General features: G+C 46.8%; 1 protein-coding gene across 1 annotated transcript in view; it reads right to left on the reverse strand.

Annotated features, from left to right (window-relative positions):
• ttn.1 (titin, tandem duplicate 1) overlaps positions 1 to 17,578 on the reverse strand; it is a gene marked incomplete in the record, with an annotated part of 218,433 nt that overhangs the window by 151,829 nt on the left and 49,026 nt on the right. Inside the window, 18 exon segments of the mRNA XM_034229211.1 lie at positions 382 to 524; positions 909 to 1,035; positions 1,220 to 1,359; positions 2,072 to 2,338; positions 2,905 to 3,171; positions 4,453 to 4,719; positions 5,154 to 5,280; positions 5,848 to 5,987; positions 6,352 to 6,615; positions 7,966 to 8,232; positions 8,333 to 8,599; positions 8,817 to 8,943; positions 9,229 to 9,368; positions 9,440 to 9,709; positions 11,181 to 11,459; positions 12,534 to 12,932; positions 13,729 to 13,779; positions 16,457 to 16,492. Of these exon segments, the coding sequence (XP_034085102.1) occupies positions 382 to 524; positions 909 to 1,035; positions 1,220 to 1,359; positions 2,072 to 2,338; positions 2,905 to 3,171; positions 4,453 to 4,719; positions 5,154 to 5,280; positions 5,848 to 5,987; positions 6,352 to 6,615; positions 7,966 to 8,232; positions 8,333 to 8,599; positions 8,817 to 8,943; positions 9,229 to 9,368; positions 9,440 to 9,709; positions 11,181 to 11,459; positions 12,534 to 12,932; positions 13,729 to 13,779; positions 16,457 to 16,492 (3,578 nt within the window).

Genomic DNA, 17,578 nt, shown 5'->3' on the forward strand with positions numbered 1-17,578 from the left:
GTGTGTGTGTTACAGATAATGTTATCTGGTATTATTTTAACTGCAGCCTCCACAGACTGAGAATCACTTCACAAGAAAATCTGAAAAAACCTTCAAAAATGTATTTAATTCATTCAAAAAAACAATAAAATAAAACCTGAACTACATTTGTAAATGTTTTCGGGATATGTATCTCTTTTTGATTTGTCGTTTTGATTAAATAAGCTTTTAAAAATTAAATTAAATTGTAATAATATAACGTTTAGTTTGTTGATGTAACATGAACGTGCAATTAATTTAAATCGAATTTTCTGACTTTAGTTTTTCGGAGTTTATGAACGGAAACAGGATTCTATGACTGAATCTGTTCCAATAAAACACACCCCCAGAGTGTACCCTCACCCTCTCGCTGGCCTCCATCTTCTTCCCGCCCAGGAACCAGTCCACGGCGATGCCTTCATACGACAGCTCGCTCTCGAAGGTGGCCGTCTCGCCCGCCGTCACCGTGACGTCCTTCAGGGGCCGCAGCAGCCCGATGGAGCGCGCTGAGGAGCAGGAGGACATGTTGAGGACCAGCATGCATCTGGGAGAGGCTCCTCTGAGAGAGGGTCCTCACTCCTGATAAGGGCTAAAATAAACTCAGCAGCTGATTGGCCGATCAGCTGTCCCACTAACGCAACACAGAAACCCTGCTGTGAGAGGTGAGGGCGAACCAGAGTCCCCTCGGGACTATGTTCAATACCTTTAAATACCTTTAATAAAGTAAGGCAACTTTTCGAAAATTGCAGAATTGTCCAAAAGCTGCTCTAAAAATATACAAAATGATGAACATGCTCCACTTCTCAGCAACCACAGTCATTTAGCATTTATATCTTTCATCAGTGAGTGATTGAACCGAGTTTTACATCTGATAATAACAGCGCTCTGACCTTTGACCCTCAGCTGGGCGTTGGACTTGGCGTTGGCAGCGGAGAAGTCGACTCCTCCGGCCATATCCATCTTCACGTTGTACAGGATCAGCAGATGCTTCGTTCCTTCCTCCTTCATCTCCACATCCTGCAGGGACACAAGGAAGAACATTTAAAATACAGAGAGACAAAAGAGACATTTTGAATGTAGTAGTTTGTATATGTATAGTAGTAGTTTGTATATGTATAGTAGTAGTTTGTATATGTATAGTAGTAGTTTGTATATGTATAGTAGTAGTTTGTATATGTATAGTAGTAGTATGTGTACTCACAGCGCTCTGGTGCAGAGCCTCTCCCTTCAGTTTCCAGTTCCCGTGGACGTCCTCTTCTGAAATTTCCGTCTCAAACTTGGCTGTTTCCGTCTCTGTGACCTCCACGCTGTACAGCGGCCGGGTCACCTTAATGTCTCTCTCTGCAGGGGAGGGATATTAGACATCAGTAAGAGAAACAACAGAGACAACAAAGAGACCAAACTGTCTCATTAATCTGACATATCTGTCCGGTAATACTACATCTAAATCTCTGGCGTCCCTCAAGGCTCTGTGTTTGGTGCTCTCCTCTTTACAGTAATTTAACAGATGCTTTTGTTTATATTTATTTTATATATCTGCATTTAGAATTATTTATGTGAACCAAATCTTGAAATCCAAACATATAACTCTATGCTGATGATACTCCGCTCTTTAAGGCAGAAAGTGGAAGTGGATTAGAGGACATGAAGAAACTTAACATTCCTTTCGCCTCAAAGATGATCAAGTTTCAGGAATTCTGGGAAATGTTGGGGTATCTCAAAGACAGCCAGGAATCTTGCTCTGACTTTTGATGCTTCGATCTAACAGTCAATGCAACCTTGCTAAATGTTATTTAGTTGTTAACCCTTTATTTGACTTGGCTGATTTAGTGTTATCCCTTCTATATCACTGTGTATTACTACAGGCAGAAACAAGAAGCAGACAGAACCGTAAATGTAAATAAAGGCTATCCTTGTAAAATAAAGCAATGAAAGCATGAATAATGATGCTCTACCCTGATGGTACTCCGGTTCATACACCAGATGCTATCACCAGATGCTAACTCCAGATGCTAACCCAAGTATCTAGACTTCTGTCAAAGTCCTGACTCACCTTCAATATTGAGGTTAGCAGCTGTCTTGTCCGATCCGCAGTCGCAGGAGTACTCTCCGATGTTGGCCTTCTCCGCCTTCCTCACCATCAGGATGCGCTTCTTCCCGTCTGTACTGACCGCGATGTTCTTGGAGGGCGTGATCTCCTTCCCGTCTTTGAACCACTTCACGTCAGCGGTGGTTTTGCTCAGCTCGCAAACCAGCTTCACCTCGTCCTTCTCCACCGCCGTGTAGTTCTGCAGCTTCGTGGTGAAGTACAGGTCGCCCTCTGCACAGAAACACCTCAAAGTTAGAAACACAGTCTGTTTTCCTGAGCAACTGAAAGGACTGGGGTTCAGATACTGGGGTTCAGATACTGAGCCTCGCAAACTTGTCTGGATGATTTTAACTATCAGATAAGGCTTAAAGCTTCTCTGGATCTGTTCAATTAAAACATTTCCCAAATTGGGATCAATAGTACTATCTTATCTTATCTCAAAGCATCAGGAACAATGTGTAGGGAACCAATTCTCGCTGTATGATGTCCTTTTGTTGTTCTATTTATGTTTTTATGTTTCATGTGAAACTACTTGAGCAGGTATCCCTTGAAAAAGAGATCAATGATCGCAATGGGATTTATCTGTATAAATAAAGGTTTGAAATTAAATGAAAATGAATTGTATTTCAATCTGGGGCTTCTCTGCACTAAAGGGACTTTTCCATTTGTAGATTTCTGACACTCTGTTAGAAATTGCTTTAAACGTTTATTTTGTACCACCCAAACTCTCCTTATTAAAAGCGTCTGAACCTTCCCTCCCTCTAACCCCAGAAACTCCCAACAGGTCAGACACTGACCGATGACGGTGAGCATGGCGGTCACGCTCTTGTCCATGGCCTCCACTTTGATCATGGAGGTGTCGTCGATGGTGACCTCCTTGAAGGCCAGCGTGTGGACCTTCCCGTGGTCCGACATATGCACCACCTTGCTGGGGTGCAGCCGGACGTCGTTCTTGTACCAGATCACCGGCACCTTGTCGTGAGAAAGCTCCACGCTGAACTCTGCCGTCTCACGCTCCTTCACCGTCACATCCTTGATCGGCTTAGCAAACTCCAGCCGGATACCTGAGGCAGGAAACACAGGTCAGACATCGGGAATAATATCTTGTTAGGGGGATTAGTCTAACTAGGTACATTAGTCTAACTAGGTACATTAGTCTAACTAGGGGGATTAGTCTAACTAGGGGGATTAGTCTAACTAGGTACATTAGTCTAACTAGGGGGATTAGTCTAACTAGGGGGATTAGTCTAACTAGGTACATTAGTCTAACTAGGTACATTAGTCTAACTAGGGGGATTAGTCTAACTAGGTACATTAGTCTAACTAGGGGGATTAGTCTAACTAGGTACATTAGTCTAACTAGGGGGATTAGTCTAACTAGGTACATTAGTCTAACTAGGTACATTAGTCTAACTAGGTACATTAGTCTAACTAGGGGGATTAGTCTAACTAGGTACATTAGTCTAACTAGGGGGATTAGTCTAACTAGGTACATTAGTCTAACTAGGTACATTAGTCTAACTAGGGGGATTAGTCTAACTAGGTAAATTAGTCTAACTAGGTACATTAGTCTAACTAGGGGGATTAGTCTAACTAGGTACATTAGTCTAACTAGGGGGATTGGTCTAACTAGGGGGATTAGTCTAACTAGGTACATTAGTCTAACTAGGGGGATTAGTCTAACTAGGTACATTAGTCTAACTAGGTACATTAGTCTAACTAGGGGGATTAGTCTAACTAGGTACATTAGTCTAACTAGGGGGATTAGTCTAACTAGGTGCATTAGTCTAACTAGGTACATTAGTCTAACTAGGGGGATTAGTCTAACTAGGTCAATTAGTCTAACTAGGTACATTAGTCTAACTAGGGGGATTAGTCTAACTAGGTACATTAGTCTAACTAGGGGGATTAGTCTAACTAGGTACATTAGTCTAACTAGGTACATTAGTCTAACTAGGTACATTAGTCTAACTAGGGGATTAGTCTAACTAGGTACATTAGTCTAACTAGGTACATTAGTCTAACTAGGGGGATTAGTCTAACGAGGTACATTAGTATAACTAGGGAGATTAGTCTAACTAGGGGGATTAGTCTAACTAGGTACATTAGTCTAACTAGGGGGATTAGTCTAACTAGGGGGATTAGTCTAACTAGGGGGATTGGGATTAGTCTAACTAGGTGGATTAGTCTAACTAGCGAGATTAGTCTAACTAGGGGGATTAGTCTAACTAGGGGGATTAGTCTAACTAGGGGGATTGGGATTAGTCTAACTAGGTGGATTAGTCTAACTAGCGGGATTAGTCTAACTAGGGGGATTAGTCTAACTTGGTGTATTAATCTCGTACCCTGGATGACAAGCTTGCCGCTCGTCCTCTTGTCCTCAGCCTCGAACATGTACTTGGCTTCGTCCTCGTAGGCGACGGAGCGGATCTGCAGGACGTACATGTTTCCTTCCTGGATCATCTCGTACTTTTCGTCTTTCTGCAGCTCCTGCGTTCCCTTCAGCCAGCGGAAGCTCTTCGGCGCTCTCGACAGCTCCAACTCGAACCTCGCCGCGTCCTTCTCGTAAACGTTCACGTCGCTCAGCGGCGTCAGGAAGTTCATCGGCAGCTCTGATGAAGCAGAGGAAGGTGAGACACCGAACCACAGCACTACTTTCTGTCTCTAAGGACTACTTCCTGTCTCTAAGCACTACTTCCTGTCTCTGTGTATATAAGTACACAATAATTCAGATCCAACTCAAGCATTTCCCAAAAACCCAAATTCTTTTGGAATAAAGTGGTAAATTCATTTAAAGAAAACTATAAATCAAAGTTTATTTATATAGCCCAATATCACAAATGTACATTCAGGATTGACTAATCCCAGAGAATATTAAATGTTGTCTCGTTAACGGTTTATCGTCTCTCTCTGTCGTCTCTTAGAGCGTTGTTTGAACTCTAACCCTCGGCATTAACTAGATTCTGATTACTGCATATTTTTAGTAATTTAAACATTGCTTCCTGGTTAGACTTCTGGTAAAGGAGGTGTATGATCTGTGGCTCACCTTTGACCTTCAGGTTGGCGGCACACTTGGCGTTGGCAGCGCCGTACGCCACCTCGCCCGTCATGGCCACCTTGCAGTTGTAGAGGATGAGAGTGTGTTTTCCTCCCTCCTCGATGATGTCCACATCCTGTCACACACACACTAGTTAGTCTCTGACATGGATCTATAATAAGAACTGGATACAGCGTCGTTCATTCCTTTGAGAGCTGCCCATTGGCTCATGAGGACAAAATGGCCTGAGATTCTCGAGTGCAAAACGTCACAGATTACCCATCATGCCTTGCTGTCAGAGCAGAAGTACCCGTTGAGATTCCCCTTCAGCCCCGCCCCCTGTCATTAAGCCCCACCCCGATCTCCTGCTCTCCACTCAGTAGAATGAATGGAGAGAGAAATTAAATCTGGATTCGGCTTCAAGTGCATTTTACAACTTCAAGGACTTAATGATTCTAATAAGGGCTATCACAGAGTTCATACTGGGTCGTTTATTTAGCTGAATTGCAGACGTCTCTTTCCCCATGTTAGTCAATGGGAGAAAGTCTTTCTGGGCCCATTGACGTCACGGACTGATACGGAAGTTGTAGTACCGCCGTTTGGCCACTATGAATATTTCCCTCAGAGTCCGGAGCACTTCCTGGGGGCTTGCTCTCTGACAGCAGGGTATCAACATGTATTCAATGAGGACAGGAAGTCTTACGGAGGACGGGGTGAGGACGTCACCGTTCAGCTTCCACTGGCCACGGACGTCGTCCTCAGAGATTTCCACCTCGAAGCGCGCCGTCTCGCCGTCGAACAGCTCCACGCCATAGATCGGACGCACCACCTTAACGTCACGAGCTGCAGGCGGGATAACATGTTTATTAATGTCATTGTTGTTGTTATTACATTGATTTACTGTGAAATTATAGACCAAGTTTGTCCCTTCGTGTACTTCATTCAATATAAAAAACACTTATTTTACTTAGAGTTTTATCAAAACAAGATAAAGAACGTGCCTTATTGGAGGAAGTAAACAATAATTTAAGTTTTAAAAAGTCCTGATCAAAAGTACTTATTGTTACTTGCTCTAAATGTTTGCTTAATGCCACTGTTGGTTTTCATGAGGAATGGTGAACATGTAATGTAGTTAGAGCTGCTGTGAGATGAGAGAGAAACAGTGTGTGCTGGAAACGTCCCCAGTCGGACACGGGGTGACGGTTACCTTCGATGTTGATGCTGGCGGTCGTCTTGTCCGTCCCGCAGTCACATACGTATTTCCCTTTGTCGCTCTGCTCCACCTTCCTCAGCACCAGAGACCTGCGGGTGCCCTCGCTCTTCATCAGCAACGTCTTGGAGGCGATGACCTCCGTCTCCTCATGGAACCACATGACCGGCACGTCTTTGCTCAGCTCGCAGTCCAGAGACACCTCGTCCTTCTCTGTCGCAGTGTAATCCTGCAGCTTCACCACGAACACCGCGTCACCCTCTGCAACACACACACACACTCCGTCAGACTCGCACACGCACTGGTTCAGATTCCCCCTCGCACACTCGGTGAGATGGATGAAGATGTGACACACACTGATTCAGACTTGCCCTCACAACACACACTGATTCAGACTCGCCCTCACAACACACACTGATTCAGACTCGCCCTCACAACACACACTGATTCAGACTCGCCCTCACAACACACACTGATTCAGACTCACACACGCACTGGTTCAGATTCCCCCTCGCACACTCGGTGAGATGGATGAAGATGTGACACACACTGATTCAGACTCGCCCTCACAACACACACTGATTCAGACTCGCCCTCACACACACACTCCGTCAGACTCGCACACGCAATGGTTCAGACTCGCCCTCACAACACACACTGATTCAGACTCGCCCTCACAACACACACTGATTCAGACTCGCCCTTACACACACACTCCGTCAGACTCGCACACGCACTGGTTCAGACTCGCCCTCACAACACACACTGATTCAGACTCGCCCTCACAACACACACTGATTCAGACTCGCCCTCACAACACACACTGATTCAGACTCGCCCTCACACACACACTCCGTCAGACTCGCACACGCACTGGTTCAGACTCGCCCTCACAACACACACTGATTCAGACTCGCCCTCACACACACACTCCGTCAGACTCGCACACGCACTGGTTCAGATTCCCCCTCGCACACTCGGTGAGATGGATGAATATGTGACCCCCTGCCCCCCCAATGCCCCCCAGAGATGGATATGAAGATGTGGACACCCTTGCCCCCCATGAGATGGATGAAGATGTGACCCCCCAGAGATGGATGAAGATGTGTGACCCCCTGCCCCCCCAGAGATGGATGAAGATGTGATCCCCTGCCCCCCAGAGATGGATGAAGATGTGACCCCCTGCCCCCCAGAGATGGATGAAGATGTGACCCCCTGCCCCCCAGAGATGGATGAAGATGTGACCCCCTGCCCCCCAGAGATGGATGAAGATGTGACCCCCTGCCCCCCAGAGATGGATGAAGATGTGACCCCCTGCCCCCCAGAGATGGATGAAGATGTGACCCCCTGCCCCCCAGAGATGGATGAAGATGTGACCCCCTGCCCCCCAGAGATGGATGAAGATGTGACCCCCTGCCCCCCAGAGATGGATGAAGATGTGACCCCCTGCCCCCCAGAGATGGATGAAGATGTGACCCCCTGCCCCCCAGAGATGGATGAAGATGTGACCCCCTGCCCCCCCAGAGATGGATGAAGATGTGACTCCCATGAGATGGAACAGAGAGATGAAGCATGGCTGTGACAGAGCAGGCACCACAGAAGAAGAGTTACCTATGACTGTCAGCTTGGCCATGGAGTAAATGCCTTTGGCCTCTGCCTTTATCTGGCAGGTATCATCGAGACACAGCGTCCTCATTTCGAGAATGTGTCTCTTCCCTTCCACGTGCGTGAGCACCGTTCTGCTCACGTGGAGCTTCACCTCGTTGCGGTACCAAACCACGGGCACGTTATCGTGCGACAGCTCGAGCTCAAAGCGGACCGTTTTACCTTCTTTCACAGTTTGGTCTTTCAGCTGCTGCACAAACTTCAGCCTCATGCCTGCAATACACGGTCAGTGCACACAGATGGGGGGTTGGTCTCTGCCGGGGACACTTTCAACATGGACACTCAACAGGAAGCCTATGAGGACAACACTTACCTTCCACCGCCAGCAGGGCGCTGGACCGCTGGCCCAGAACCTCCACCGTGTACTGGGCCTCATCGTCAAACTCACAGCTGTTTATGATCAGCATGTGCTTCCTGCCATCATCCATTATCTCATATTTAGGGCTGGGGGTGACAATTTCGGCCCCCCTGAACCACAGCACCTTGGACACCTCCTTGGTGACGGTGCATTCAAATTTAGCCTGTTTCTTTTCAGGCACAGAAACGTCCTTCAGCGGCTCAACAAAGCCCATCTCGATTTCTGAGAGACGCGGAGAGTCGCCGTTATTCACAGACAGAGAAGCTTACCTGTCCCTCTGTTCGGACCAACAGTGGGACAGAGAGTGTGTGTGTGTGCGCTTGTGTGTGTGTGTGTGTGTGTGTGCATGCGTGCGTGTGTGTGTGCATGTTGTGTGTGTGTGTGTGCGTGTGTGTGTGTGTGCATGTTTGTGTGTGTGTGTGTGTGTGCGTGTGTGTACCTTTGACGGTGAGCATGGCGGTGGTGACGGCATTCAGCGCCTGGTAGGACACTTCGCCCGCCTGGTCCAGCTGAACCTGCTTCAGGGTCATGAACCGCTTCTTGCCTTCAGACTTAATGTCGCAGGTCTGAGAGACAGGACACACTTCCGTTAGCAACAAGGATAACATCCTACTTTTACCATTGTATTTAACTCAATATATTTAGTTCACGTAAGCGCTCAAAATCGTTTTGTTATGTACTTTTTTCCTCGTAACATATGTGCAATTCTAAAATACAACGTTATTTTCTTCAGAGTTTCATCTTTGAGATGATCACACTCTTTGACTGGTGTTAAACTGGTCGCACTTTAGCCCCTGATGGTGTTTGTGTTATACTCTTTATTTAAATCCCCTCTCTTTGGTCGGACTCACCGGAGACCTCATCAGCACCTGTCCCCTCAGCTTCCACTCGCCCACCACATCCTCCTCGGAGATCTCTGTGTCGAAGTTGGCTTCCTCCTTCTCCACCACCTCCTGGCTGGCGAGGGGCTTCAGGACCTCGGCCTCGCGCTCTGAAACACAAACAGCAGGTCAGACCAGGTTCTTGACCCTCCTCTGAAGGGGGTCTCGGAGCGGATCTGACCTCCCAAGGTGAGCTTGGCGGAGTATCTGCGGTCCTCCACGGCGATGATGTAGTCGGAGACATCGTCCGCCTGGCAGTTGTTGACCGTCAGCGTCACGTTCTTGCCGTCCTTGTCGATCTGGATCTTGTCCGACGGAGCCAGCTCAGTGTCTCCCTTGAACCACTTCCAGTTGGGGGTGTCCTTGAACAGCTCGCACTTAAACGTAGCTTTAGCTTTCGGCTTCACATGCTGATCCCTCAGAGGCTTCACCAGCCAGTCCTTGATCACCTCTGACAAGCGCACAGGGACAACATGTTAAATCAAATCTGAGGAACAACGTTAGCAACATGTTAGTATTTCACTGTTATAGCCTAAACTGCTGTTAGCTTCCCCTCCTGAAGGTGGACTGGCGTTGAACTGGTCTAACTTTAGCTCCTGATGGTGGACTGGTGTTGAACTGGTCTAACTTTAGCTCCTGAAGGTGGACTGGTGTTGAACTGGTCTAACTTTAGCTCCTGATGGTAGACTGGTGTTGAACTGGTCTAACTTTAGCTCCTGAAGGTGGACTGGTGTTGAACTGGTCTAACTTTAGCTCCTGATGGTGGACTGGTGTTGAACTGGTCTAACTTTAGCTCCTGAAGGTGGACTGGTGTTGAACTGGTCTAACTTTAGCTCCTGATGGTGGACTGGTGTTGAACTGGTCTAACTTTAGCTCCTGATGGTGGACTGGTGTTGAACTGGTCTAACTTTAGCTCCTGAAGGTGGACTGGTGTTGAACTGGTCTAACTTTAGCTCCTGATGGTGGACTGGTGTTGAACTGGTCTAACTTTAGCTCCTGATGGTGGACTGGTGTTGAACTGGTCTAACTTTAGCTCCTGATGGTGGACTGGTGTTGAACTGGTCTAACTTTAGCTCCTGATGGTGGACTGGTGTTGAACTGGTCTAACTTTAGCTCCTGAAGGTGGACTGGTGTTGAACTGGTCTAACTTTAGCTCCTGAAGGTGGACTGGTGTTGAACTGGTCTAACTTTAGCTCCTGAAGGTGGACTGGTGTTGAACTGGTCTAACTTTAGCTCCTGAAGGTGGACTGGTGTTGAACTGGTCTAACTTTAGCTCCTGAAGGTGGACTGGTGTTGAACTGGTCTAACTTTAGCTCCTGATGGTGGACTGGTGTTGAACTGGTCTAACTTTAGCTCCTGAAGGTGGACTGGTGTTGAACTGGTCTAACTTTAGCTCCTGATGGTGGACTGGTGTTGAACTGGTCTAACTTTAGCTCCTGATGGTGGACTGGTGTTGAACTGGTCTAACTTTAGCTCCTGATGGTAGACTGGTGTTGAACTGGTCTAACTTTAGCTCCTGATGGTGGACTGGTGTTGAACTGGTCTAACTTTAGCTCCTGAAGGTGGACTGGTGTTGAACTGGTCTAACTTTAGCTCCTGAAGGTGGACTGGTGTTGAACTGGTCTAACTTTAGCTCCTGATGGTGGACTGGTGTTGAACTGGTCTAACTTTAGCTCCTGATGGTGGACTGGTGTTGAACTGGTCTAACTTTAGCTCCTGAAGGTGGACTGGTGTTGAACTTGTCTAACTTTAGCTCCTGAAGGTGGACTGGTGTTGAACTGGTCTAACTTTAGCTCCTGATGGTGGACTGGTATTGAACTGGTCTAACTTTAGCTCCTGATGGTGGACTGGTTTAAAAGTGGTGTTAGTTTCCTCCCCTGATGCTACGCTGCTGTTAGCGGTACCTCCTCTGAATTGCTTACCGATGACCTTGACGATGGTAGTGGTCTTCACGTCCTCCTGGCCCTCCACCTCGCAGGTGTAGGTGCCGGAGTCCTCCTCCGTGGCGTTCTGGATGGTGATGGCGTGCTGCATGCCGATGATATTGATGGCCACCTTGCCGGCCTTCTTCTTCAGCAGCGCCCCGTTCCTCTTCCAGACCACCTCGCGCTCCTTGTTCAGCTCGCAGGTCAGGTACATGGGCTGGCTCTTGATGCAGGAGGTCTCCGGCTCCAGGTCCTTCACCCACTTCACCGGCAGCTCTGCACAAACACACCTGTTACCAGACTGCATGCACTGCCTCTCACACACTGTCCTGTCTGCTTATTACTACTCATAATAATAACATAATAACATTTCATTTATATAGCACACTTTAAATACAATGTTATCTCAAGGTGCTTTTACTGCAGTACAGCGCCCTCTAGTGGTGGAGACACGTCCTGTTTGGACAGTTACTGTGAGTTTTAGACACCTTTTTGTTGTAGAAGGCTGCAAACTTTGATATACCTCAGTCTTTGAGAAGGTACAATCTGTAGGTGTTTTGTTTAGACAGACATTTAACATCTTCTGCAACCTTCATTTGGCCTTATTACACGGCCTAGTTCAATACTCGATTGTGATTGGTCAATTCGGACCCGTCAGAGGTTGTTGATACTTGATAACAGACTGCTAACCAAAATAGTGACCGCTGCTGAGGAGGATCAAGAAAAGAGGTTAAAAGACAGCAACTTCAGAGAAATCACCGGAACAACACAGACAGGAAGTAAACACTAACGGGAACCGCGGAAGAAGATTTTTAAGTCAATAAAATCATTTTCAATCAGTATATGGAGTCAAGTTGTTGGTTTATGTAGTTGTGGCCGTGTAACAAGCGGAATAATGTGCAGCGAGGCGGGGGTCGTGAAGACCTTAACGACCCCCGCCTCGCTGCACATGATGTTTATTTACTTCTGTTTAAGTTGTTGGATGGATGCTGAAGATTCATATTCCATACTTCTACATAAGTCTACAGATCTCTCAAACTGAAAACTCAAATGTTTTTCTTGCTCTTACAAAAGTCTGGCTTGTTTGAATCGATGTATTGCACTGGAAATGTATGTAATAATATGTATTGCACTAAGTTATTGTCTTTTCTTTTAGTATTAAAGTTTAAGTAGTACTATTTAAGTTTCAATTTCACAACGCTTCATTCAAAGACCTCAAGTCAGCTCCTTGAGCCGTGTGTGTAAGGCGTGCTGAGGCCTAACGGCGTCATAAAGTAGGTCCAGCCCCTGAGGGCCCTGGGCTGCAGACAGAAACAACCTCAGACCATCCTCTAATGAATCTGTGTTTACCTTCCACCACCAGCTTGGCGGTGCAGGTGATTTCCTTGCCGGCGTTCTTGGCGACACAGGTGTAATCGCCAGTGTCCGACAGCTGCACGTCGATGATGTTCAGCTTGCGGTCTTTGCCGTCAGCGGTGAACTTGTGCTTGGGGCCCTCGCGCAGGTTGGTGCCGTCCTTCATCCAGGTGGTGATGGCGGTGGAGGGCGACACCTCGCACTCGAACACGGCGGAGGATCCGATGGACTCGGCCTCCAGCAGCAAGATGTCCTTGATCTTCTTCACGAACTTCAGAGGCACCGCCTTCAGCTTGAACCCTCCGAAGGGATCCTCCGGGGGGGTCGGGCCTCTTCCTCCGGGCTTCAGGCCGCGGCCTCTGCCGGCATCACCGGGAGACGGGGTCTGTCTCGCTGCAAGGCCACAGACACAATGTTACTTACTCATATCAGACTTCACACAGAGGGAAGGTTTGAAGACACTGAGCCTACCGTAGGTAAGACGTCAATCAGTGGAAGTAACATAACACAGGGTTAGGGTAAAGAGTCTGAAGCATACAGTCACTCTGTTGAGCTGCTACAGGGTTACCAAAGAACACAAGAACATAAACAACAAACCACACAAAGAGGAAGAGGGAGAAGCTAAATACCTACCTGTGCTATTGCAGAAATATTGACAATATAAACATTGATTTCAGCCAAATGCAGTGTTTCTATTGGCTGATATCAGTGTGGTAGAGCAGCCTCTAATGATGGCTTATATTAGGCTATAAAACATCAGAACATATCAGAAAAAGGCCATCAAAACTTCTCAGTCCGATGTGATTTGTTTGAATGTCTAAGGAGTTGAGAAACTGAAAACAGACTTTCATTTCAAACTTTAAAATGACTCAAATCATTAAATGATCGAATAGTTGAAGTTTGTTTTTTCTGTCTATCTTATGTTGCAGCCCTAAAGTGTATGCATGTAAAGATACCTGGTGATTGGGTATGTGATACTACTTCCTGATACCTCTACAGTAACAGACGTACAAGAGGTTTGCCTCAAAGACAACAAGATTTTAAATCTGTCCGACAGATTTACGTAGAAAAAGTTTGGGGCCAGAAGATGAAAAGCTGACAAACACATTAGGTTTTGTAAGAAAGGACAGATAAGAAAACACCCAAAGAGAAAACGTTAGTACATGAACTACTTGATATCAGTTCATACCCCCGAGTCCTCGGCCTCGGCCCTTTGGCGCCTCCTCTGATGGTTTTCCATCTGAACAAGAGACAACAAGAGGAGTTTAGAGTTCCTCTGATGATCCAGCGGAAACCAAGACTAAGATGTACACATTCACAGACATGAGAACATTGAAAGGACATTCTCAGTGAAGAGGACAGAGATGGACAGAATAAAAGGACCACAAGATGAAAGAATATAAAAACACTATAAGCTGAAGCTAAGGTAATATTGGAAGGACAACATGAGGACTGCACGGAGATGAAGAGGATGAAGAAGATGGAGTAGATATTCACGGATGAAAGAATAATGGGAGTGGGGACGGGAATTGAGAAGTGCTTCTTCCAAGTTCCCGTCCCTGAATGGGACAAGATGAAGACAAACATGAATGGACGATGCAGGAAAACGACAAACTAGAAAGGTACTAGGTGTTGTGAAAGACATGATGAAGACACATTGAGGACAGACATTATATGATGGACATCACTGAGATGAAGATGAGTATTAATGGGGTAGGGATGGGAATCGAGAACTGGTTGTTCTTATTGACGCTTTCCAAAGGCTTTGCACCTAGTCATTTACCAGGAACCGATCTTACAATTCCGCTCCCTAAATGGGACAAGATGAAGACAAACATGGGTGGAGGACATGATGAACACATTGAGGACAGACATGAAATGACAGCGTCTCGGTGGAAGAATGGCGGATGAATACATGAGCTGCAGATGGCGTGATGAGGATTAGATGAGTTTTGAGATGGATGAAGGGGCTCCAGAGTCCTCAGACGTCGGCCTTGGTCTCACCTCGTCTGGCGCCTGGCATGCCGGGAGTCTGCCGCTCCCCGTCCACCGCTTCACCCTCCCAGTCCTCGGGGGGGACCAGTTCCCAGCCCCAGGCCTCGTCCTCCTCCTCGCCCTCCTTCACCTCCGCCTCCTCTTCAAACACCTCCTCCTCCGGCTGGGTGGGAACCTTCTGCATCTGCACGGCCCCGGGGGAAACCTCCTTCCCCAGTGGGATCCTTCCTCTACCGGGAGCTTCTTCCGGTGGGGTTTTCCTCGGGGTCTTTTTGAGTGTGACAGCTTCAACTGAGTCTTTAGGTGAAATCGTTTTTTCCACCTTAGGTGATGGAGTCTTCCTCAGCTCGGCCTTCTTCAGCTGCTCGATGGGTTTGACAGCTTTTTCTTCGTCTACCTTATCTTTACCGGCTCTTGGCGAGTGAGTCTTTTTGAGCTCGACACCTTTCTTTAAGATGTCTGCTTGTTTCTGTGGGGTCTCTTTCTTCCCCGGTGGACTGGCCTTCCTGTCTGGTGCAGCTTCCTCTTTCTCATCATCCTTTTGGGGTTTTGCAGTCTTTTCTACTTTCTTAAGATCTTTAGGAGCTTCCTCACTTCGAGCTTGACGGGGTACCTTTGTATCCACAGGTTTCTTTTTCTCTGCCTCAGACGCTTTCTCTGGCTTGGTTAAAGGCTTCAACATGACCTGGTCTTTGCCGACGTCAGCAGTGACTTCTGGACTCGAGTGGGCGGGTTGGTCTTCGTTGTGTTTTATCGCAGCTGCAGGTTGATCTATCTGAGGCGTCTCGACTCTCTTGTATGGAGTGCGTTCAGTGTCTGTCTTTGCCTCGGCTTCTTCCGTAGATTTGGCAGGTTCAGGGGCTTCAGGTTTCTTAGGTTTTTCAAAAGGTTTCAAAGTCACTGCTTCTTGCTCCTCATCTTTCTTTGGCAACTTCTTTATTTTCTTTTTAGAAAAATCTGGTTCTGGTTCTTCCTCTTTTGGTGCTTTAGGGGTTCGGGTCCATCTGGACTTCTCATCTTCTGTCTCAAGTTCCTCCAGTTCCTCCATGTGACCCGAGTCAGGCGAGTCTTCAGCGGTGGTAAAGACTCGTTCAGGCCTTACCACCGTTAGCAGCTCTCGATCCTCTCGATGGCGAAGTTTCTGAACGCTCAGCTCTGAATCATAATGCCTCGTCACTTCACATTTTTGAGTTATGACCTCCTTCTCTGGCTCTTTGGGCTTAGTTGGCACCTTTTTCAGCTGGATCCTTTGCGGTTCTTCTTCTGGTTTCCCTGATTTCTCAAAGGGTTTCAGTTTGGTTGAGTCTTTCTTTTCATCAGCCTTTGGCAGTTTGGTTATTTTCTTCTTCTCAACCTTTGGCACCTCAGGTTCTTCCTCTTTTTGAGATTTTGGAGTTCTTGTCCATCCTACTTTTTCTGTTGTTTTCACTGTAACTGTTAACCTCTCAGCTTCCTCAAACTGGCCTAACTGAGCCGTCTGCTCCTCCGCCGTGAAGACTCGCTCGGTCCTCCCGAGGGTGATTATCTCTCGATCATCTCTCTCGTGAAGTCCGTGAACCGCCAGTTCTACATCCTGGAGCTTCGTCACTTCTGCTTTATGGGTTACGACCTGTTTCTCAGGCTCTGGAGGTTTCACCAGGACCTTCTTCAACTTAACAACCTCCGGCTCCGGCTCCTTCTCTTTGGGTCCTCGGAGAACCCTACTCTTCAACTTAGGAGATTCAGGGGTTTTCGTCTCCTGAACAGGGATCTTACCCTTTTGCTTAAGAGCTGCCACTGTGGTTGAGGCAGTAAATACATTCACAAACAGGGAACTCAACATTTCATCTGACACTTTACAACACAGGACTCACACCACTCCAACATGTAAAACAAGAGATATGTTGGTTGTAAGAGAATAACTAATATGGCAGGATGTATACCTGTAGTTGGTCCAGGTGCTGAAACTGGTCCCTTGTCTGCAATAATTTAAAAGAGATAGAAACAAGTCAACACAATACAAACCAAAGAAGGTTAATGTATTTTTTCAGACTGGAGTCAAGAAAGTGTGGCATGCTTTTGTTACAGTAACGTAACTTTGAACGCACCAAGAGATTATTTTGAAGGTTATTTGGACTCTTTTTAACATGTATAGTTAATATGAAACACTTGAATTAAACAAACATTAGGTTGACAGTTAAAGACAGAACTAGACATGAAAGGCATTTCTACAATCAAAGCTCAGATTGCCTTTTATGAAGACTGAAGCGTCACATAAGAAACGCTTTAAAGCCGGGGACTAACAGAAGAGATCTTCATAAACATATTGAACATAGATGAGAGCTACAGAAGAAGTGTTACCTTCAGGCGGAGAGGCTGCCGGAGAGGCCTGCACGCCCGGTGGGGAGGGTGTCTTGGCCACCGGTGAAACTTGAGCTACAAGAACGCCAACTTGATTAAATCACTGGCAAAGATCTGGTCAACAAGATACTGACAAAAGTGAACTACCCAGACAGTTAAAGAATGTAGACCAACAGAGGACAAACAGAAGAACTACCTGCTGGAGTCTTTGGTGCAGACACTTTCTTTTCCTCTGGAGGAGACACTTAGGAGCACAAGATACCAAAGGTCACGAACAAGACACATTCAACACATTCAAGATGTTAAGAGTGCTTACAAGTGCACAGATAGAGAGGAATCAGAAAACATGAAAGGTCTCTGTCTCCAGATACAACACAAACAGAAGACAGATGTGCAAAGGTGAAAGGACTACCTGCAGGAGGAGTGACTTTAGCTGCAGGAGCTGCAGGCTTTGGTGCAGATGGTTTATTTTCCTCTGGACGAGACACTTTAACATACAAGATGCCAAGGTCATGACCAACACAACAACACGGTCAATGAAAGACAGACAGACGCAGGATGAGACTGAGGGTGATCAGTCAGCTCAGAAGACAACAGACGGACATTTAGCTCACAACAACATACTGAAGAAGGAGTATACCTGCAGAAGGAGCAAGCTTCTGTGCAGGAGCTGAAGGTGCAGATGGTTTCTTCTCCTCTGGGGG

Source organism: Gymnodraco acuticeps, unplaced genomic scaffold (genome assembly GCF_902827175.1).
Source record: "Gymnodraco acuticeps unplaced genomic scaffold, fGymAcu1.1, whole genome shotgun sequence".
Classification (NCBI taxonomy): domain Eukaryota; kingdom Metazoa; phylum Chordata; class Actinopteri; order Perciformes; family Bathydraconidae; genus Gymnodraco; species Gymnodraco acuticeps.